Below are 23,244 nucleotides of genomic sequence, written 5' to 3'. Positions count from 1 at the left end.
AAGGAAATTGAAATACTCATTTATTTTAACTAATTCAAGGAAAAGTCAGACTAAGTAAAGGTCTGATGTACAGAAATTTTAAAAGAAATGCGATTTTATTATTTTGACATAAACAGTAACTGAAGATAAGTGGACAAAGTAATGCCAAGAAGGACAGGTTAGGGGACCTGACAGCACATCAATTATTTGTACAAAAATCATTGCTTTTAAAATGAATGGAGCAGGTTTATTTCTTCAGGCATTTTAAATATCTCCTCGAAATCCTATTTACAATTTGAATTCGAGGCCCTTCTGAAGAAAGGGCTGTTAAGAAGCACTGGTAATACACTAGATCACTGGAGTCCAACTAATGAAGCTGAGGGCGACTCTCGGGCACTTTCCTTATAATAAAAAGGGGATGCAATCTTGGCCGATTATCTTTAAAAATATCAGATGTTTTCCAATAAAGTATGAATTCCATCACTTCTTGACAGGAACAGTTACAATTATCTAAATGAAACTAATTCAGATTTTCAAAAACACATCACTGAACACTTAAATAATCGGATAGACTTGTGACTCTGATGGGAAGAAATGACAGCCATGGAGCAGTGGACAGCACGGTGGCTAGAGCACCAGCTCAATGGCTGAAGGCCTGGCTTTGAAACCGCACTCCACCACTTCTGACAGGTCACATCTTAAGCCAGTCACATAACCGTGGTTCCTTTCTCTCTGAAGAGATGAGAGGAATGGTACCCCCACCAGCCTGTCTTGGACTAAAAGAGATAATCCCCTCAAAGTGCTGACATTGAGCACGTGTTCAGTGAATGCTAGCTGCCGGCTAGCTGCCTTCTAAGAAGCACAAAACAATATGTCTCTTTAAAATGGGAAGGAATATAGGGGAAGAATATTGAAAACTGAAAAGGACAGAGAGAAAATGGAAGCTCCAGAAACCAGAGACCTCCTTCCAACCTGTTGGGGCTCCATCAGCGGACTGGGATGAGGATTTAGGACACATGCCAAGGGTGGTGGTCTTCTCACCCGAAAAGGCTTGCCGTTTTGCAGAGTGGTGGGACCCTCTCACCTGAGTGCAGGTTAGTGATGGCCATGCCTCATGTCATTCAGCAGCCCCGAGGCTGTCAAATAGTGCGGAAGGCTGAATAATGGTCACCAAAGACGTCCTGGTCCTAACCCCCAGAAACCTGTGAATGCTGCCTTAGATAGTCACAGGGACTTTGCAGACGTGATCAAGTTAATGACTTTGAGATGGAGAGATTATCCTGGATTATGGAGGTGGGCCCCAAATTATATCCATGTATCCTGATAGGACAGAGATTTCAGAGAGAAGAGAAGGCAACGTGATCATGGCGGCAGAGACTGGAGCGAGGCGGCCACAAACCAAGGAACACCAGCAGCTACCTGAAGCTAGACGAGGCAAGGAACAGATTCTCCCCTAGAGCTTCCAGAAGGAGCACTGCCCAAATGTCCCCCCCAATTCCCACCCAGTCTTCAAGGTCCAGCTTAAGGCTACCCACATCTCTACTCCCCTGTCTGAACCACTACCATCTGACTCATACCTGGGAAGCCCTGAGTCAGATCTTGGTACACGTGTCCACCTGGGCTCCCCAGTTACACCTGGTCTCCTCAAAGAACAATGACAGTTTCTCTAATTTCTTTTGAATCCCCATCTCTATGGACAAAACTATAAAAATGTCCAGGGGCCTTTTACAACATTCTCCATATTCCGTAAATCCTAACTTCCATGCTTCATCTTTTGCAGGTGGCCTTGACTCCTCGTTTCCTCACACACCAGAGCCACTGAATGAGCCCTACTTTCAACCAGTCTCTTCTATCTAGCTCAGAGTGGGGGGTGACTCACCTTGCCAATCATTCCTGTACCTGTGCTCTCTCTTCAAAAAAAAAAAAAGCCTTTCCCCTTAGTTACAAAAGTAACAGATACTCACTGAAAAAAATGGAGAAAACAAAGAAAAGCACAAAGGAGAAAATAAAAATGACCATAGTGCGATTAACTCAGAAAGAATAACTGTTAACATGTTTTTTGACGCCATTCCTAAAGCTCTCTGCATACAAACATGTTTTCCTTCATTAGGGCTTTCAAAGCATTTTCACTCTTACACACTGAGCATTTCCTGTGTTAACAGATAGCACATTACATGCTTTTTAATGACTGCATAGTATTTCATTATACAGATAAAACTTTTCTTGTACATTTAGGTTGATTCAAATTTGTCACTATTATAAACATCCTGCTATATTCACCTTTTCAGATCTGTGTCATTTCCTTTAAAAAAATGCCTAAAGTGTATCTTTTCTCTTTGTCTACAAAAGCCCTTAAAAAACTCTTCTTGAAATCATATGACCCTCGACCCTTCCCTTCCTTTAACTATCTTTTCAAAAGAATAGTCTGTATTCACTACTTCAATTTCCTCCACTCTCCTCCACCCCATCTGTAGACACCCATAAAAGTCTGCCCCCCAAGGTCATCAAGGATGTCCCCAATAAATATGTTTGAAGTACCACCGACTCTTAGCTCCTTTCTTTAAATTCCAATATCCTTCTTTGATCTCCTGATTTCTCTCTGATGAGCGCCACCTCTCGCCTCCTGCCCATTCTCAGTCCTTGGTCTCTCTGTACATCCTCTCTCTCAGCATCCTCATTAAAAGGCTTGGCTTGACTTTGTTGCCCAAGAGCTGCTTCCGAGGCCTACATCTTAGTCCCAAGCCTCTTTGTTAGTTCCACTTTGCATGAAAAACTGCCTATTAGACACACTGGGTTGACGGCCCGCCACCACCCCAAGTGCATGGTGTTTCTCTTGACCAAAGGCCCAGTCAGGACTACCCTTCATCTACAAATGGTGACATCATTTTCTCAGTTAGCCAGGCTCAACCTCTTGGTATCATCCTACATTTCTTTAGATCCTGCATCTAGCTAATCATCAAATACTACAGACCCTTCCTTGGAAATAGCTCGTGTCTGTCCCTTTCTTAGTGCCTCACCCCACACACACCCGGCAGCATTCTAATCTAGGCCGTTACTACCCCATCTCTGGACGCTTGAAATGGTTCTGTTTTCTCTGACTTTACTTTCTTCCCTCTCTTGTCTATTCTATAAGCAGCTACCAGAACATTTTCCTAAAGTAACCCACTATTTCAAAACCTCTGGGGCTCCCTATAACCTAACTTGACAGTCAAGGCCCCAGAATGCCTGGCTTCTCCCAGATCTCTCTAGATTAACCTGCGACTACAGAAACTCTCACTTTTCCCAACTAGGCCTTACCAAGGCCTGTTTCTGAGCTCTTGTCCAGCCTGCTCTTTCTCTAGAATGGACTCCCTCATCCTTTCTGTTTTCTTCAAGGACCAGGATCAAGCCCCACTGAATCCAAAGAGCCTGTTCCTTCCACTGACTTTGCTATGAAGCCTCACTGGTACTTCACATACAGTACCTTGGAATATTATGTTTCTTTTTACACATACATATCATCTCTTCAACCCTAAGAACCTCCTTAAAGGCAGGAAGTATGTCTTACACCTTTTGCCATTCACAGGGTCTAGCATGATGGTCTGTACATAATGAGCACAATCCTTGTTTAAAATAAACTCTTTATTTTAGAATAATTTTAGATTTACAGAAAAGGTATAAAGGTACTACAAAAAGTTCCCATACACTCGACTCAGTTTCCTCTATTATTGACATCTTCTAATAGTATGGTAAATTTGTCCCAACTAATGAACCAATGTTGAAACATTATTTATTTATTTTTTCCGAGGAAGATTAGCCCTGAGCTAAGATCTGCCAATCCTCCTCTTTTTGCTGAGGAAGACTGGCCCTGAGCTAACATCGGTGCCCATCTTCCTCTACTTTATATGTGGGACACCTGCCACAGCATGGCTTGCCAAGCGATGCCATGTCTGCACCTGGGATCCGAACCGGCGAACCCCAGGCCACTGAAGTGGAATGTGCGAACTTAACTGCTGCGCCACCAGGCCAACCCCCGATACATTATTAAATTATTAAGAAACTTAATTTATTTTTAATAAAGTCCACACTTTATTCAGATTTCCTTACTTTTTACCGAAGACTCTTTTTCTAATCCAGGACCCCATCGAGAATACCACATTACATTTACTTAGAATCATTTTTGAGGATGACAAATTAAGAAAAAGTGAAAGTTAGACAAGATAAAAATATGATTCCTATCAAGTTGGAAAATAAAATTTGACTAGAAAACCATCTATATCAATAATTCACCTATTTAAAGTAGACTTTTTATTTGTTTACAGAAGTAAAAGTGTTAGTTCCCCCAGCTTCAAGTACTTTTGCTTTTAAAAGAAGGAAGGTTTTTGATGCCTTTATCAAGATGAAGGATTCAATATAATAAAAATCCAAATTCATTCTTTAAAATCAGTCAATTTGAGATTAGTTTCGATACAAACGATCGCTCTCTGCCTTGAGGGTCATGTTCAGTAGCAGTTAGATAATACAGTGGCTATTCCTACCCCTGTGCAAGGCTCAACTGCTTCCTATTGATGAGATGGAAGTGACAGCTCTACAAACTCTAAACATATCCTGGTGGCGATGCCGTGAAATCTTTAATTTGGGTAAACAAATTATAAAGAAACACAAAGCTGTCAAATATAGAACCCAAACTATGGATATTTCACCTCTCACTGTTCAATTTTTTCAAATTTAAGGAATTAAAAAATATTCCTTTTCCACTAAACAATTCCTTTTTTTAGAGGAAGATTAGCCCTGGGCTAACATCTGCCACCAATCCTCCTCTTTTTTCTGAGGAAGACTGGCCCTCAGCTAACATCTGTGCTCATCTTCCTCTGCTTCATATGCGGGACGCCCGCCACCGCATGTCCTGACAAGTAGTGCGTAGGTCCGCACTTGGGATCTGAACCCACGGACCCTGGGCTGCCGAAGTGGAATGTGTGAACTTAACCCTTGCGCCACCGGGCTGGCCCCAACAATTACTTTCTTTTTTATATATGTAAATCTTTTTTTTAAAAAATGTGCTTACCTTGATATGTTCTAACCAATGAGTAGACTCCAAACTGGACAACCAATGAGATTCTTCCACATTAGGATAAACAATGTCTTTGACTTTTTTTAAAGATTCTCGCATAACATGAATGTTATGAATGTCTAAGAAGAAAAGTTCTGCGTTGTGATATGCATCATCACTTTCATATCCTCCTCCTGTTGCCTAAGAAACAAGATATACAAACAATTGGTTGGGTTTTCTATTGCATCAGTAATTTACACAAATATTCCAAAAGTTATTGTTCCTCAAAATCGCAACCTAAAACCCTCCAACTTAGATACAATAACTGATGTGACTTGTCTTCTATCCAACACGAAGCCTCAACAACCTTAGTCATATTTTGAGATAGAAAAAAAGCTGCTAGGCTGGCAATTTCCTGGGGATCTATATTTGCGAGAAAAAAATCATTTTCAGAATGTCCTATGATTACTAGCTCTTCTTCCAGGTCTGGAAAGGCAAGAGCAGGTCCGTCCTTGTCCTCCATCAGTTGTGTAACGGTACTCTGCAGGTGGAGGTACTGGCTTTGTGACAGCGCTCACGTGGGACAGGATGGGCTAGAGGAAAACAACAGGCTTTAGAGTCAGACAGACCCAGGTTGACAGCCCATCTTCAGTCCCTCTTTGCTGTGTGATCTGGGGCAAGGCACTCAACCTCTCTGAGCCTCAATGTCTTCTCCTATAAAATAAGGGGTAATACTACCTTGGTCTCACAGGATTAAGAGGAATCGTATTCTACAACAGCTAACACCGGCCACCATTTAATGAGCCCCATGACATCCCAGATACTGATTCTTGCTTTACATAATTTTATCTAACTCTTACAGCAACGCTGCAAGATAGGTATGACTATCCCCATTTTGCAAATGAGAAGAGATGCTATTTAACTGTCCCCAAAGTCACGCGGGTGATCAGTAGAATTTAAATGGTCTGCCTTCAAAGCCTGACCCTTTCCAAGCACACCATGTGTCCCTGCTAAGCAAACACCAAGGACAGAGCCCTCCGCGCAGCGGGCCCTCCGCACAAAACAGCTTCCCAGAGGAGGCAAGACGGCCGCTGCCTCCCACAGCGCCTCCAAGTCCCAACTTGCCAGGGCCGGTGATGGGCCACCTTGGCAGCATGGTGAAGACGCCTGTTTCCCACATAGGCAAAAAGAAATGCTATGCTTTTGTTTAGGAATCTGTCTGCAGTCTGCTTAATGTTTTTAAATGCCATGGAACATGCGACCTCTGGCCCTTTAAGAAAAAGTTCAATAATTCAGAGACTTTTGAAGAAAGCAATGTTCTATAAGCTGTAATGAAGTAGGCTAATTAACACTGTGAAAACATATGAATGTGTAAACTCGCCAGTAAAGGTAGGTATACAGTCAGAGCAACGTTATACTACCTCTGGAGCGTCTGTAACAAGAGGACAGGGAGATGCGCCTGGAACGGAAGAGTGAAGGGGAAGGCACCAGACAAACGTGCCCTCGCTACATGAGGCCTCTTTTCTTTCTACTGCTAACAAAGAAGGAATATAAACTGGCAGCTTGGGACAGAAGGGCCCACATGCAGCCTATGCGGTTTTCCAGAGTCAGTCTCAGAGAAGGCTTCCTGAGGGGAAGGAAGGCTGCCCCCTGGAACTCCAAACCTGGAGACCTACGTGCGAGCCCGAGGCCTGGGTCTCCAGACTCTAAGTGAGAAAATATATTTTATTTAGACAGAAATTTATTTTTAAAGCTTGCTATAAATAGCGTCAGCAGTAAGTAGACAATAAACCTTCACTTTGTTGTTTTCAAAAGTTATTAGCTAATGAAAAAATAGACAAATGGGCCACATTCCCCTCTTCTTGGCCATCCAGGCCTCAGGGAATAATACCCGGCAGCTCCACAGGGAGGTCCCGGCAGAGGTGCTCCTCCACCTGGCAGTCACTTTTGTAAACTGCAGGCCCAGGGCAGGAAGGAAAGGGCGAGTCTAAGTTTTGCTAGATCTGCAAGCCTATAATGCAACGACATATGTCACCCTCCCACAGACAGGCGGCCCACTTCTCTGCACGTGGGGTTTTTAAACAGTTACGGTGATTTTCAAAGAGATTCTCAACACTGGAGTTTCCTTCACAAATAACTGAAGACGATATGCGAAAAACTAAAAGGAAAATATCCTCATCACTCATTGCTAAGGTTTCTGGCAAAAACAGACACTAATACAGTTCCGCTTTAATTCATCACAGTGCACCTCCACAAGAATGAAGCAGTTTGGGGCTGCAGCTTGCCGCCCCTGGGATTGGTTTGTTTAATTTAAAATGGTGTGCATGTTACTTGTTACATCCGGGGTTGTAAATTTCTAAATATCCGCAAGGGAGGAACAATTAGGTCCAAAGAGAACAGAAGTCAGAAGGGTAAAAATCAATTAGTCAAGCACAGATTGAGTTCCCAAAAGTTCAAATTCTCCATCTCTGGTTATTTTTGAAGTCTTCTTTTCAGTTTTTTTCCATTCAACAAAAAAGAACAATCCAGATTACCTAGTACGACAACATAAAGGTCCAAAGGCCGGTTGCTATGGATATAGATGACTAGAGGAGAGACACGGTTGAGGGAGGAGGGGAACCCGTGTGTGGTTTTTCAAGAATGATGCAGACATCTTCAAAGCCTAGGCTTTTTCCTTAATTTTTTCCTTCCCTTTATTCCTAAGGGGACCAGAAACACAGGCATATTTCCTGAGTGCTAAAAAGGCATTCAAGAATTCTACTGCTATAACAACAAAATTTAGAGTTAATATGAGATGTTCATTTTATACATTTTAATATTTTAAAATATTCTTTCTAAATACCTCATTTTAATGTTATATCTATTTCAGGCTAAATGTATACATGGAAACAGTGTGTTTTACACATGTATTCAACTCTGAGTTATATATGAACAACAGCAGAACAGAAATAACGTTAAGAATAATCCTAAAAGATACTCATATTTAGACAATTTCCTAAATGTTTTATTTATAATTCCTAATTTACTTATCGATTTCACTTCCTGATTGCTTTACATATAATTTCAAAATCATTTTCATTACCTAAACAAAACCCAACTGTAGTAAGAGCTGGTCCAAGAGCACGCAAGGGGCGAGGGGCTCCCCAGGGGTAAATGTGTAAGATGATGATCCGTGTGCAAATAATGACAAGTGGAGCCCCCCCTCCGGCATGCCGTCCTCCACACCCTCGCGTAGAGAGACGTCACAGGTTCCAGATAGGAAGCTGCTGCGTCCGTCTGGGCTGCTCGAGGACTTGTGCTTTCAGGTGCTTGTCTTGTGCTCTGAATAACTGAAGACACCCGAGAAATGACCTCGGGAGAGGCAAGTAATTCAGGATGATGACATTTAAGCCTACAGCTAAGGAGAAACAACGAATCTGAAAGGCGGGATGAGGGTGAACAACCAGGGGCAGGCCCAATGTGAACACTCGGAAGCGGCAGCTGGCAATAACGAGAGAAGGAAAAGAGAAAGAAAAAGGAGAAATGGAACGTAAAAAGCATATCAACCTGGGGCCATCTAGTGTAGGGGCAAACAGCCTTACACCTCACAGCAGCTTCAGAGGAGCTCCCGAAGGTGACACACTGTAGCCACTCATGTTCACAATGATGACCCCAACCAACCTTAGGGGCACTTCCATATTCTACTTAAGAAGGCCAAGAAGACAACTGAGACAGATTTCTTTGAAAATAACAACAGTGTGTGTGTGATTGTAAAATTCACATACATAGATCTACTCATTTTTGAATTATCTTATATAAATGAGAATACACATTTATGAGTATAGTGAAGAGACTGTTTTGATAAAGCCACAGATTTAAGATTTTAACAATCTCAGCTTCCCACAACTCCTCACAGATGCTTTAAGAGTGCACACATTGAGAGCGAACGTCAACAGCCGAAAGAGCTCCAAAGAGATTCTAACTTTCGCCTAAGATTATGGCCAAAATTCAAGTTCCTTACAGTTGTAGATTTGCCTAATTTACCAGAAAATTATTTTCATTTGATTTTAACGTATTCAACTTTTGTTTAAGATATGTTCTGAGACTAAAACTACTTTCTACCTAAGTAAACTAGTTTTCTTTTTCTAAAGACTTTATTTTTCCTTTTTCTCCCTAAATCCCCCCGGTACATAGTTGTGTATTTTTAGCTGTGGGTCCTTCTAGTTGTGGCATGTGGGACACTGCCCCAGCCTTGCCTGATGAGCGGTGCCATGTCCACACCCAGGATCCGAACTGGCGAAACTCTGGGCTGCCGAAGTGGAGTGCGCAAGCCTAACCACTCGGCCACGGGGCCGGCCCCCTAGTTTTCTCATTTAAACTAAGTTTAACTACTAATTCTAACCCATATGTTGACATACTATGGCAAAAACATTCATGCACACACCGCATGCTGTATGTAAGATAAGTTTCTATTACATCATTAAATATACTCACCTTGTTGGCCACTGCATTTACATTGGGTCTTGCATCATAAATTGTGAGTTTAGAAATTTGTCTGTTAGTCTCCCTGATAACATCAAGGTATTTCTCATCATCTTTATTTCGTTTACCACTCATACCGACAAGAGGCTGACTGCAACGTACAATGACAGTCTTGTTTTCTGGATGAATCCACGACAGCACCTGTGGTTAGTTCAGAAATTTTAAGCTATCAAGAAAAAAAACAAATCTCAAGAAAACAATTAAAACTATAAAAAATAAAGCACTAACAATCATGATGAAGTGAACCTGATTTTGCTGAAATGGAAAAATTGTTCACCTGCGATTTCACTGTGAGTGCCCAGAAACACACATTTAACAATGGTGACTACTCCGAGACAATGAGAACAACAACCCCTTTACTAGTCTTTTCTTAGTTAGCGCCACATCTAAGAGAAGTACAATGCTTACCTAAAAAATTCTATCACTTAAAGGAAACAGAAAGCTTCTGATATGATTTCAATTCTGTAGCTTCCACTGGATTTGTTATCACACAGAAACAGCTTTAGCAAAAAGTGAGAGGTACAGAAAATCATCTCTGGTACTGAATACTTCTCATGATACCAACTCCTGTCTACAGGTCATTTTCCCAGCAGTCTCAATTCTAGAATCTCACACGATGGGGGGCGGGGGGAACTCAAAGGAACTAAAAAAGATCTCAGGACAGCCAAGAAAGCTGCCAGAGTCTCCACAATAAAGCTTGGATACCTCACACCTAGCAGAGCTCTTCGAGTCTTTTTTTATTTTTAACTTTTTTGTGAGGAAGACTGGCCCTGATCTAACATCTGTTGCCAATCCTCTTTTTTTTTTGCTTGAGGAAGGTTCTCCCAGAGCTAAGATCTGTGCCAATCTTCCTCTACTTTGTAGGTGGGATGTCTCCACAGCATGGCTGACAAGCCAAGTAGGTCTGCATCCAGGATCCGAACCTGCGAACCCAAGGCCCCCTTTGAGCCTTTATTCAGAATCAATCTTCTCTCATTTTGCACACCAGCCTAGCATATTTGATATCTAGTTTCTCAGCTCATAGCACATGAGAAACAATATCTGTAAAAGGTGGCTAATAATGCAATACACTGAAAACTATAGAATTGTCCATTTTAAATGGGTGAGTTGTTTGGTAGGTGAATTATATCTCAATAAAGCTGTTAAAAAAGAAAAAAGGAGGAGCCGGGAGGTTAGTGTGGCAGGCAACAGCACAGGGCTCTGGGGGCGGGTCCATGTCTGCCCCAGGCTCTAACCTGGGCACTGGGCTCACAGCCAGTCCCTTCCCTTTCCTCTTTCTTCACATGGGGAGGACGTTATCTCCTGGGGCTGCTGGGAGGACCGAATGAAGAATGCCCATCAAGCATCTAGTGCAGCGCAGGAATGCTGGCTCGAGTTAGCATCTAGAGGCAGGCTGGGTGGCCAGTGATATCAGATATGAAAAACCATGAAAAGCAGACCTAAGAACTAAAACAAGCAGAAGTGTTTGAGCTCACTTAAAATCAGGTCAGATACGCTGTTGTCTTTGAAGTCACCCCCTCCACGATGGCAAATGACAAGCATTTATGTTCATAAAAACTTGATGTGCATAATAATGACAGTGGGATAGTGAGAAAAGATTATATGATAATATGAACGAACACTCATCCATTGAGTCTTTGCACCATGCCAGAGACCAGTTAAAAACACCATTGTGAAGGGCTGGCCTGTGGTGCACTGGTTAAGTTTGCACCCTCTGCTTTGGCAGCCCAGGGTTCACTGGTTCGGATCCCAGGTGTGGACCTACACACTGATCATCAAGCCATGCTCTGGTAGCGTCTCACATACAAAATAGAGGAAGACTGGTGCAGATGTTAGCTCAGGGCCAATCTTCCTCACAGAACAAAAAACAAAAAAAACCCCCAAAACCCCACCATTGTGGCCCCTAAGGGTCCAAAGGCTCAGAACTGGGAAGCCTTGGGAAAAACACTGGCCTTCCTCCAGCTCCATGGTCTAGCTACAATGTGGAGATGACATCTGCCCCGCCTACCTCCTACGGCCTTTGCTTCAAGAGAGATAAAAGACATGAGATCAATTTTATGTATTTATTTATTTGTAATTTAATTTTTCCAGCTTTATTGAAATATAATCGACATATAACACTGTAAGTTTAAGGTGCACAATGTGATGATTTGATAGATCACTTTCAAAAGAGCAAGCTGCTACACATACAAGAGGCTTAACATTTGATAAAGACCCTCAGCAAGTTTTAAATTTAAATTGGGTCACATGCAAGAGACTGTCCTGTGCCACCTGCTGTCATACGTAAACCAAGTGCTACGTGGAAGGACAGAGGAAAGGACATCCCTCCTCTCTCTGCTTGGAGACTTGCGATTGGACTCACCAGGCCATGTTAGGAAATGCTATTCTTATGAGTTATTTCATCTCTTACTTTCTTTTTCTTTTGGGATCTCAACTAACTTTTAAAAAGGATGCTTGCTGCATAGCTGACCAGGTACAAATCATGCTAGTTTCACAATATCAACTACTGTGAATGCTTTTAAAGCATAGGGTACCATATTAGATTCTTCTTCTTAAAGTTAATATCTAGAGGCATAAATAATTAAGGACATACACAAAGATTTAGCCGTCAATAGATATTTTATAATAGTATCTTATTTGTGCACAAAATAACAAGATTGCTTTCTCATCAATTCTTTCTGTATTTTTATATGGGCTTTAAAAAAAAAGAACTGGATATCAAATATTAATGATTTTGCATTAAAAGCACCTATGTTTTCTAGGTTATAGTCAAAAGTCAGGTGGTTAGAAGGCATATCGGAAAGAGTACATTATCTACTATTAGATATTATTAAGTATGATAATCACTAAAGATATAGAGGTGATGGACGGCTGAGCCTTAGTTTTGTTAGGAAAAATAAATGCAAATTGGTGGCCATCACAAAGTAAGAAGGATCACTAAAATGGATAAATACATAAAAAGTTCAGCATTCTATGCGCTCCATAGCGGGCTCTCATTCACTGAGAATAGGAGGAACCACTGGGTCAAGACGGCAGCCTGAGCACAGGGCACCCGGCGCAGTTGTTTCCTTTCCTCTCCCGACCCCAGTCCCACAAAATTCACACACACACACACACACACACATCTTTGGCACAGTAGATGTTCAATAAATAGGAATTGAATGAAGGAGTGAACAAAATCGATCCACACTGCCCCAGCCAAGTTCTCTAGTGAGCAAGGCATGTATTATCAAGACAGCTGGCCAGGGCAGGGCAGGAGTCTGCGGCTGACACAGAAAAGTCTGTCCAGACAGAGCACAAGAGGAGCGAACTCGTACCTCCAGCTTCACTAGCACTGTGTTCCAGCAGAATGAGCTAAAGAACATACTTTCAAGCACAATATGTCATGAAGACATGAACAGGCACTCATAATTAGAGAAGCAAGTAAATTTTAAAAGTTACAATTCATATTATGTTGACAGTATACAAAAGTTTTACACAAATATCCTTTTAAGGACAAAAATGTTTAGACTTGGAAGTTAAAGGCAAAGTGACATTAAATCTTAGTTTCTTCAACCTTTGTTGAAAAACCAAAATAAAACAATGTACTTATTATGACATGCCCTGAAAATTAACAGAGGGGAAGAAATTCTCTAAATTTTTAGTCAATAAAATTTATGTATACAGAGTAGACAGTATGACTCATACATAAATATTTAAGAGTCAAAGAGAACTTTGTGCACTAGGTCCAACGATACCGTGAGTATACTGTCTGAAATAACCTGCACTTGACTACAGTTTGCTGATGTATTAGCACAGCTTGCAAACGTGACGAGGATAAGCCAATCCTATGTAAAAGCCTGTATTTATAGCTCTATAACGTAAGAAAGTGCATGGTTTCCAGCATGACTCGGCCGACATTTATCAAGAGCCTATCATATGTCAGGTATTGTGCTACAAAGACGAAACCACAAAGACACTGTCCTTTCCTCTGTCCTTCCACGTAGCACTTGGTTTACGTATGACAGCATTACTTGTACCCTCTCTCATATACGAACTACTTGCATTCCTCCTCCGTCCCTGAGCGTGAGCTCCTGGAAGGCAGGTGCTGTTGTCCTTCTTTTCCCATTTGGCATGGAGCTTTGCACTCAGAGGCACTTGATAATCATTTGTTGGATTGAAATTCCAAAAGAGTGTTTCTCTGAATTACCGGACTACCGTTTTTACGGAAAAAAGGCACTCTGAAAAAAACAATTGCAGTACTCACTGGAATTCGATTTCGGGATCTAAACGTTGCAACTCTCCTGAGATCCTCATCTGAGGCACGATATGGAACCACCAAGAGAGAAGGGTAAGTGTCACAGAGTTCATAGCACTTATTAATAAAAGTTATTCTCCAATGATGATTGGGTAAGCCCTGCAGGAAAAAAGGAAGTCCAAGTCAGTGCTGTGTGACTTCACCCCTGGATTCGGCCTTGGGCCTCCTTTCTAGCAGAATCTGCACATGCCTCTTTGACTACAGGGGAGTGACAGCCTACCGATTTATAATAAGGGGCCAAATCAATAACCCAGACAACATGAGAACACAAGACAAAACACTGGTGGTTTCCATAATTCTAAACTATCATTGGTAAATACAGAATCTCTTGAATTTGAGATCTTCCTTTACTTCATGTCAAGCTATTCTTCACTACTCCTGCAATAAAGATAAACCCAAGTTCACCCCGACCTGCGATCCCCCCACCCCACAGAAAAGTACATGGTGTAACCGTGTCTAATTGAGGGTAGAAACGAGATCAGGGAACTTCCTCTCCCTACTCAAAACAGAGTGAATGCTTCAGTCTGCTCCAAAGTAGAAAGAGGCTAAGTTTATGAAGAAAGCCACAGAGGGGAAATAAAGGAAACCCCTCTGGGGAGGCTCATTTCGCCACCTCCTAGGAGTTTTTTCAACCAAGTTGCTTGGGATGGGTGATCTCCCTATAGGTTGTGTGAGAAATACAGTCATTTGCATGCTAAGCAGACTGAAAATGTGACAAGGAGACATGGAAGACACCTCCCATACTACCGTCTACCCGCAAAATTGTATCTAGTATGGACAAGATCCAGAGGTGGTGGAATATTCTCTCCCCATACTCACAAATACACAAATAGACACACGAAAGTCAGCTATGTGGATGCTTGCTTTGGGGAAAGACATTGTACCTTTTCTTTAGGTCTGGTCCTATAGACCACCGACCAAACGGATGAGTCTGATGCTGAGTCCAATTAGAGTTATAAGTCCCATCAGAAAGTTATAAGAAAAAAAGATGGAATATAATGGCAGTCTAGAACAAAATACTTTCAACAGTTCAGATATGCATGCAAACTTAAAAACAAGAACTGTTTTGTTTCAAGCTAGAAGCTTTGACCTAGAAAGTAAGTCTTAATATTGTCAATAACACGCCAAAAATAAGGTACAAATGTTTTAATACGTAATGCTACAGAGGTCTCCAAAGCATGCAAAATGTTTTAATGATCCTTCTTCTGCCTCAATAACTGACCCAGAATAGAGGTCATTAACATGAGGTATACACAGCCTTTGAAAACTCAATAGTCTAAAGCTGATTTCTAGAAGCAATAGGACATACTACCTCATACACATGCTCTAGAGATAAACTTTCCAGACTCACATCCCTGAGCATCGAATCTGCTTATGAATACACAAACCACTGATCAAGACTAAAAAAGGAAATCAACCCAGGTGCTTATTAGTGGAGGTGGTGGCTAGAAGGTTCTTCTTAAAGTCCAGGGGTCTGCAATTTTACTTTACTTCTACTTTCCCTGCCCTTTCATATAAAGACACTGGGCTTGATTTGATTCTCAAAGCTCGTTCAACAAAATTTCCCAATTATTTTAAGAGCTTTGTAGAATGACAACTATAAAAAATTCTATCACAAAACTCCTGGGTGTCCTATAGACTTGGTTATACTTGTTACATAACGTGCACAGGATCTTCTTCACAAAAAAAGGCCACAAGAGCCCTTTGTCCCTAAACAGCAACATTATACCATGCCTCTTACACCAAATAAATATGCATGTAGGTAAAGTTTACTAAGGCAACTCTAATACAGCCATCAAAGCTTTCTTGAAAAAGTCATCATTACAGGAAAACAGTTCTAACTCATTTGAATCTGCAAAGTGGAATAAATATAATTGAAATCCAACTGCCAGTAATAGTTAAGCTCCCAAATATATATATATACAGTAACATCAACTCCCAAATAGTAGGGTATAGAATTTGACTTTTCCAGACTCCAAGTATTTCATCCGTTTCATGAACAACATAGAACTCATGCTCTTCATGTAGGGGAAAGAAATAGACCTTAGCCAACCGGCCTTCAATGCAGCTTGAATATGGCTATGAAATGAGGTCATAAATTACATAGTAATAGATAGAGGAAGGTATATTATACCACTGCCATTAATATATATTTAGCAAAGATGTTATTGATTCTCAAAGGGCATGACTGATGATGCATTATCACCATGCGTATTTGAGATTCACCACACGTCACAGTACCTGTTGACTTACCTGCCTTCTGTATTCTTCAACTGGATTATAAACCATCCATCCATCCACATTAAACTTTTCTTCGTTTAAAAATGCAAATATTGGCTAGAAAAGGGGGAAAAAAGGATTTAAAGTTCGGCGTGAAGAAACTAATAGTCTATCAAGACTACATCCTTTGATTTTTCACCAGATTTGCCTACCATGAAATCACAACACAAACTGAGATTTTAAACAAAGAAATAACAGTGGAAAATTAAGACTAGACTTACACTACCTTCTATCTTGAGCAATAACTACTTTAGAGACCTCAATTTTCTATAGCACCAAATATCTCTTTTAATTTTGTTTTAAATTACGTTCCACAAAAATCAGATTTCCAGACCAAAAAATGCCTATCAATTTTAAACAGTATTAGCAATTGATCAGGTAACAGCCACTAAAAAAAAAAAGAAAAAGATTCAGGAATGATTATTCAAGAGTGCAAGTGTTTCAAAAGGGAACAACGACACGTTTATCTATTAAAAAAGAAACAACATGTTAGGAAAATGCTTAATTAACTGTTCCCTGTGAATTCTGAATCAAAGCCCTGATGTCTGTGAAATGACAGGATTTGGACCTCTTTTCTTCTCTATCTATGCTCTCTCAAGGTGATACTGATGAATTCAAATACCACCCAATTCAAATTCGGCTTCAAATATGGCTTCAAATACCATCCGTACCCTAGTGGCTCCTAAATATCGATGGCTTTCCAGCCCCTACTCTGATCTCCAGACTTGATCATCCAAGCGTCCACTCCACAACCACCAAGTGCCTAAGAGGCATCTGGAAGACTTTGAAGTTAAGACATCCAAAGCTAAATGCTTGACTCCTCCTACCCAATCTAGCTCCTCCCACAACCTCCTCATTTCAGTAGATGACAGCCCCATCCTTCTAGTTGATTAAGTCAAAAACCTTGGTGTTAACCTCATCACCTCATTTCTACCACCCTGGTCTAAGCATCCACCATCTCCCACTCGGATTATACTAATAACCTCCTAACTGGTCCCCTGCTTTCATCTTTATCTCTAAAGTTAAAGTTATCGCTAAAGTTTAGTTACCTCTAAAAGTCATAACCTAAGTCAGGTCAAGTCATTCCCCTGCCTCAAATCCTTCTGTGGCTTTCCATCACACTTGGAGTAAAAAAATGGAAGTCCTTCCAAAAGCAGCTGTCTACCATCTGGCCACATCCCCTATCACATCTCTGCTCTCTCCCTTGCTCACTCCACTCCAACCACACTGGCCTCCAGTGCTGCTCCCCAAAATCACAAAGCACACATCAACCTCAGGGCCTTTGCACCTGCTGTTTCCAGCTGTCTGTAATCCTTTTGCCTCATGGCTTCCCCCCACTTCTTTCACATCTCTGCTCAAATGTAACCCTAATCAATGAGACTTTCTCTGATGCCCCATAGAAAAACAACATGCTACCCCAACAACAGCAGCCCCTATTCTCCTTCCTGTTTCATTTCCCCCTATCACTTACAAACATTTGACATATTACATATTTACTTGTTTGTTTACTCTTGGACCCTCACTGACCTCTCCCCTAGAACACGGGCTCCATGTAGGTAGACACTTGCTTTGTTTACATCCTGTATCCCCAGTAACCAGAACAGTGTCTGGCCCTTAGTAGGCAGAATACGTATTTGTTGACTGAATGAAAATGTGCAGCCTTATACAGCCCCTGCACATCTGCTTTCTCTGGAGGTGCCATATCTGGGCACTTTTCCACTATCTTCCTTTGTGCCCATTTTCCTCTGTTATCAGCCCACAACTCTGAATGTTAGCATTCCCTCCCCTACATTACAGAGAATTTCTGGAAAAGCATCACTTAGCAGCAAGAGTTTTCTGTATTTAAGTGGCAAGAGGTTTAAGGTAAAAACTGATAAATAATATGCTCTCTGGACTGTCTTCTGGAACTTTCCAAAGCACGTGGCACCCTCAGTAGGTTTAAACTCTGGCAGTGCTAGGCTCAAGTGCCGTGTATTCTGTGATGGATAGCACACCGACCACAAGTTAGTAATGACGCTGATCTAGCTATGCATTTCGTTGAGGCTTTACGTTGACAGTGAATCCACAGCAGTACTAAATTATTCAATACCACTGCAAAGAACAAATGCTTTCTGTTAACTGAAGTTTAACTCAAAGACAGAGGGACTTTCGGTAAAAACAGCACTAAGATGTATGCTACAATCTTTATCCGGAAACAGAATCTAGAGAACACATCTAAGCATTCTTTCAGTGACATCTGAGCACCAGAGACTATACCTGGCACAGGTAAATAATACTGCTGAGCGCCGGGCTGTTGACACCCTTGTAGATGGCAGATGGTTTGAGACATGAGGCTGTACTGTCACTCACTTTAGAAGAAAACCTAGAATCTACTTTCTTGGAATAAGTTCATGATCGCAACATGGTTTTTATTCATTTTTTGTTTTTAGTTATTTGCATCTTCCCCATGAAGCTCAGGCAAATATGGCAGCCTTTTAAAAACAAAGAATACAATTGCTAACTCAAAGGCCAGATAAGGCTTTCTCTCCAGTAAAATCATCATGTGCATTAATGCTATCAGTGTCCTTTGACTTGCCAGCAGCATTTTCAACATAACTTACTATTTCTCAATCATTAACAATAAAGCAACTCTTCTTTTGCTCCAAATATTCTGTTGTATTTTATATTAAAATTACTGACAAGTTTATAAAATTGTTATCATCAGAAGGTAAGAGCATACAGCCCAAGCAAAAATTACCTCCATAATCCCTTTAATATGTTTGATTTAGAGAACTCTGAGTACAAGTAACATAAAAATTTGTCTCATTAATACGAGAATGATGCAATGTCCTCATGGTAGCAACATATCAGGTGGCCTTTCTCATGAAATCATTCTGGAATGACACTTCGTATTTCAAGCGACATTCAGATAATACAGGATGAGTTGATGAGGTGGCCCCCTTCACCCCTGAAACCTGCCTCTGAGAACTCTATGACAGAAACGGCTGCCAGTTTACTCTTGATGGTAAGAGCCAGACCTGGACTTCAAATATTTCAGGAAAATTTATGAATCACATAGCAGCCAGATATTTCTTGTCATGAAATACACAGCAACACATCTAATACTGAACTGGAGCTTAAGGTGGTAAGGACCAGGTGCTTAAACTAGCATTTTAACCATCCAAATAAATTAGCTTCCAATTACAAGAACACAGATTTGTAGAAAAGCATTACTTGTTAGTGTTCACACTGTGTTTTTCTTTAAACACTAAGCTGTCCATAAACTACTTGGCTCTAAGGAAGCAAACATGCTAAGAGAACCAATGCTGACATTTTCTAGAGTTGACTATTCCAGGACGGATTTGCAAGATTTTAATTTTTACTTTTTCCTTAAAGATTCAGTAAGAGAACAAAGCAAGAATTTTGAAACTCAAGTTCTCAATAGAGTAACATAAAAGTAGATTATTTAAAAAAACAAAAAAGAAAACTACTAAGTATTAAAGCAAGGCTAACAAGCCCAATCGTCTGTACCTCACTGTTAACAAGCACCAAGTGGCAACCTGTTTACAAGCCTAATTAAAGCTCCTGTCTGAAGACTGTTCAAACCTACACAGGTTACACGTCTGGAGGCCTCAGTTGTCATTTATTATCTCTTACAGACGACACATTTGTTAAGGCTTTGTGTCTTTAGTGCTTTCTTAGTGAGGTGACCTTTCCCACAGGTATTCCTGACTATAACCGTGGGTCAATTTGGACCCTCTCTTTGGGAAATCGAAGTCCCACAGAGAGAACTGGTTCTAGAGAACTTTCCTTTCTGAGGATCAAGCAGCGAGTGAGGTTTGAGAAATGGGCAAAAACAAAGTCAACTTCATGAACCCATCCCAGCCCCCACTTCATTTCACAGCCTACGGAAAAGTCAAGAACGAGTCAGTACCGGCTGGGTGCAGCCTCAGAGCAGAGCAGTGTTCTGCAGGGGGCGAGCTTGCAGTCAGTGCTTCAGGGAGCCCTTCCTGGCTTCCTTCTGCGGCCTGGGCCCACACCCCAGCTCCGCCTCAGGATTGGGGCTGGGGGTGCTTTCCCAGGGTGCCGCTCAACTGTGCCCACCCCACCCCCAGTGAACCAGAATCTCTAGGGGCCATCACCCTGATCCTGAAGGGCCATGGGGAAAACTCCAGAACACTTAGGAATCTAGCCTGAGGGTTCTGTGCGGTCCAGCTCTTTGGGGGGGCTGCTTCACTTGTTTTTTAAAAGTTATTTTGAAATAATTATAGATTTACAAGAAGTTGCAAAGAAATGTACAGGGAAATCCCATGCATCCTTCACTCAGCATCCCCCAGTGTGAACACCTTGCATGACTAGAGTACAATACCCAAACCAGGAAACCGACATCAGAAAACATATACTCCCAAGCACTCACCCCTGGCTTCAAGCAAGTGGCTCTTCCTTTATTTGGCTCTATTTTAGTATTTGGGCATTTCACCAATTCAGATTCCTACTAGTCAAGAGATACCATGCACGGAGACTTAAAAAAAAAAAAGCAATCATGTGCATTTTTTCCAGGATTAAAAATAGTACAATGTAACATTTGAAAAATGTTAAAGGACAAAGTTGAGATGAAAATCTCCGATTTCACACTGAGGATAAAAACAGCTCTGACAAAGAGAATGTAACTTGTCATTCTAATTTAGCTACATTTATCACTGTTGTGTCCTGTGGGGGAAAAATCTGAAATGACAACAGATTTTAGCTTTCACTTAATTAGCCATTATTTTTAAATGGCATCTTTATAAAGATGCACTGACTTGCTGAAAACATTTAGATTGGGGTTATTTTTATTTAGTAGAATCTATAAATGCTGAGAGATTCACAAATTTCCTTCTCTGAGGAGGGAGAGCTGTCTGTCACCGAATTAGGACTCCAAGATCTCATGAAGCCCATCACGGACTGCCTCTTCCCCCAAAGACTTGTCGTGTCTCTGAACTGGATGTTTGAGAGTCAGCTGCATAAAAGTTAAATATCACTCAAAAGGGAGACGGTTACAAAAGAAAACAATTTTCACAGTATTCAGGGGAATAAACTGACAAGCTATGTTGGTTTAACAGTGCTTTCAAACGATGCTACCACCCTGCAATGGCATGGTCATCGATGGACACGATTTTCAGGAAGAGCAGATCTTGTTTACGAAGCAAACAAACTACAACTCTGAATACTGAGCCTTAAAAATTCCGGGGACTGCTCATTAACTACTTCTTTCCCGAGACAACTTTACAATGTTTGAACAGAAATTTAAGTGAGCATTTTTTTCTAAGTTGATTTCTGAAATCGAAGACATTTGTCTTTTTAAAAGCTTCCATCTACCATTTAAGGGTGCAGCAATGTAAAACTGCCTCATTTTCATCTTTTAGATTACACTTAAGAAACAAGACCCCTTCGTAAAAGAAAAAAAAAATGCTTCCATTAAAGTTTGGGGAAAAAGCCTAAAATTTTAAGGAAGAACCGTAGGAGGTACTGAAACTTGGCAAAGTTTATAAGTAACATCTTCATGCTCGATAGTGATTTCAGCCTATTTCACACGACTTGACATGGTAAGTTAATTCATATAACTGCACGAAAAGAAATCTAATCCAAAAATCTGACAAAAGTCGCATAAATCAAAAGCAGCTAGCACATCAATTACCATTTATACTTTCGTTTGTGTAAATAATTCTCCTAGTCCTATTTCTACCGGGGAAATTGGCTTAATATTTCCGGGTCACGTTACCTTCACATATAAATGTACATATTCATTTATTCAGGAAAGGACCACAAAAGTACATTTGAAATGTCATTTGGAACCATTTGGAAAAAGCATTCGTTACTACTTGTCCACAATCACAAGCATTGAAGGCTGACATTTCTCAGAGTTCACCTGCTGCCCCTCTTCTCATTGTAATTCTCTCTCCCGGCAACTGTGGCCACATCTATGAAAATGCCAATGATCACATTCAGGCCTAGCAAATAAACCTCTCCCAGGCCAGAGCTCCAGGTCTACACAGCCACCTGCCTCCTAGGAGCTATACCTGGTTGTCCCATAGATACCTGCAACTCAGCATATCTAGAATGGGACTCGCTGCCTCTTCCTCATTCCCCTCCTACATTCCCCATCTCAACCACTGGCCCCACCATTCACCTGGTTATCCAGACTGGATTCTTCCCTATTTATCATCCCATCCCCCTTCATAACTAAATTCAACTGATCTTATCTTCTAGATCTTTCTCAAATCCATTCTCTACTGTCCCTCTTGATTGCCACATTGCAAGCCCTCATTGTCAAGCACCTAGGTGACTGACAAACATCCCCAGAAACGGAATCCTTCCCCTCTCCATCCATTCTGCATGCTGCAGCTCAAGTAATGTTTCTGAAACAGACATCAAATCATGTCACTTTCCTGCTTAAGCCTGTTCAATGGTTCCCCACTCACCTTCAGATAAAAAGCAAAACTTCCTAGGGGGGCATGTTAGGCTCTGCAAGCTTCAGGAGCCTTCCCAAAAGCCTTCCCAGCCTCCTCCTCCAGTACCATCTCTTGCCACTACACCCACACACACACCAACCCCTATGCAGTCCAGCCTTTTCGCATTTGCACACACTTTTCCTTCAGTTTGCCATGTACATTTCTGCCTGGCTAACACTCCTACTCATCTTTTAGGATTTGCCTCCTCCAGGAAGGCTTCCTCGATACCAGGCACCTACTTTCAATACCAAGTGCCTACTTTTGGCTCCCCTGACATCCTGCGCATATGCATCTGTCTATCCACATCACTCAGGAAAACTGTGCTCCTTGGGGACAGGGAGTGTGTATCATCTCCAGCTCTCTGCACCTAGCCACAATGTAGGCATCCTGCAAATGCCTGTGGAGCAAAAGTAGGGAGGAAAGGAATGAAAAGAAAAATCCTCACTAGTTAAAAGACTGTTACGGGTACATGAAGAGTGACTGATCCAAGAAAAGAAATGTTCAGAAATAAAACCAAATGCATATAGGAATTCAGCGCACAACAGAGGCAGTACTTCAAATCAGTGGATTAGTCAACAAATGGTGTTGCAGCAACAGGGGAAAAAACAGCTGGATCCATATCTTACACGGTAATCATAAATAAATTCCAAATGGAGCAAATATTTAAA

At 41.3% G+C, this 23,244-nt stretch overlaps 1 protein-coding gene across 11 annotated transcripts in view; it reads right to left on the bottom strand.

The window, feature by feature from the left end:
• The window catches only part of MTM1 (myotubularin 1), a 98,003-nt gene that overhangs the window by 16,756 nt on the left and 58,003 nt on the right, over positions 1-23,244 (bottom strand). For all 11 annotated transcript variants that reach the window (XM_023633911.2, XM_023633910.2, XM_023633914.2 and 8 more), the window contains 4 exons: positions 16,080-16,163; positions 13,776-13,925; positions 9,482-9,670; positions 5,024-5,209 (listed from right to left, as the gene is read on the bottom strand). In XM_023633911.2, coding sequence (XP_023489679.2) covers positions 5,024-5,209; positions 9,482-9,670; positions 13,776-13,925; positions 16,080-16,163 — 609 coding nt within the window. The remainder of the gene's footprint in view (positions 1-5,023; positions 5,210-9,481; positions 9,671-13,775; positions 13,926-16,079; positions 16,164-23,244) is intronic.

The sequence above is a fragment of the Equus caballus genome, chromosome X, assembly GCF_041296265.1.
Source record: "Equus caballus isolate H_3958 breed thoroughbred chromosome X, TB-T2T, whole genome shotgun sequence".
In the NCBI taxonomy this organism is placed as follows: Eukaryota; Metazoa; Chordata; class Mammalia; order Perissodactyla; family Equidae; genus Equus; species Equus caballus.
This window is presented reverse-complemented; position numbering and strand designations above follow the sequence as displayed.